This window comes from Zerene cesonia, chromosome 26 (genome assembly GCF_012273895.1).
Source record: "Zerene cesonia ecotype Mississippi chromosome 26, Zerene_cesonia_1.1, whole genome shotgun sequence".
NCBI classification, from domain to species: Eukaryota; Metazoa; Arthropoda; class Insecta; order Lepidoptera; family Pieridae; genus Zerene; species Zerene cesonia.
In genome coordinates, this window is record NC_052127.1 from 6,564,544 (window position 1) to 6,564,972 (window position 429).

At 50.3% G+C, this 429-nt stretch overlaps 1 protein-coding gene across 1 annotated transcript in view; it reads left to right on the top strand.

The window, feature by feature from the left end:
* The window catches only part of LOC119837218 (DNA ligase 1-like), a 10,675-nt gene that overhangs the window by 3,857 nt on the left and 6,389 nt on the right, over positions 1–429 (top strand). The window contains exon 6 of the mRNA XM_038362745.1: positions 262–418. Within this exon, the coding sequence (XP_038218673.1) occupies positions 262–418 (157 nt within the window). The remainder of the gene's footprint in view (positions 1–261; positions 419–429) is intronic.

A 429-nucleotide genomic window follows, 5' to 3' on the forward strand; every position in this document is an offset into this window, starting at 1 on the left:
TATTTTTATTTATTTTTTACTAGCTGCACGCCCCGCAATCGCGCGTTCAGTCATCTATCTTAATTGAAATAATATAAACTATCCTATCTTTTAAGTTGGATCAATCTGCACATGATGTGGAAATTTGATTAAAATCCGTTTAGTACTTTAGAACTCCATTGCAGACACAATGTGACTCATAATTTGTATATATTAAGATACATATGGAGTGTAGTATTGCACAGTACAAAGGACCGCATATAAGTTGAGGTGCATTGGCAGGCATGGCGGAAACGTACATAATGAAAGCGGTGGGGCAGTGCACGGGGCGGTCGCTGGCGCAGATGCGCAGCGCGGCGCGCGCGGCCGGCGACCTGGGGCTGGTGGCGGAGCAGGCGCGCGCCACGCAGCGCACCATGTTCGCGCCCGCGCCGCTCACGCTGCGCCGGG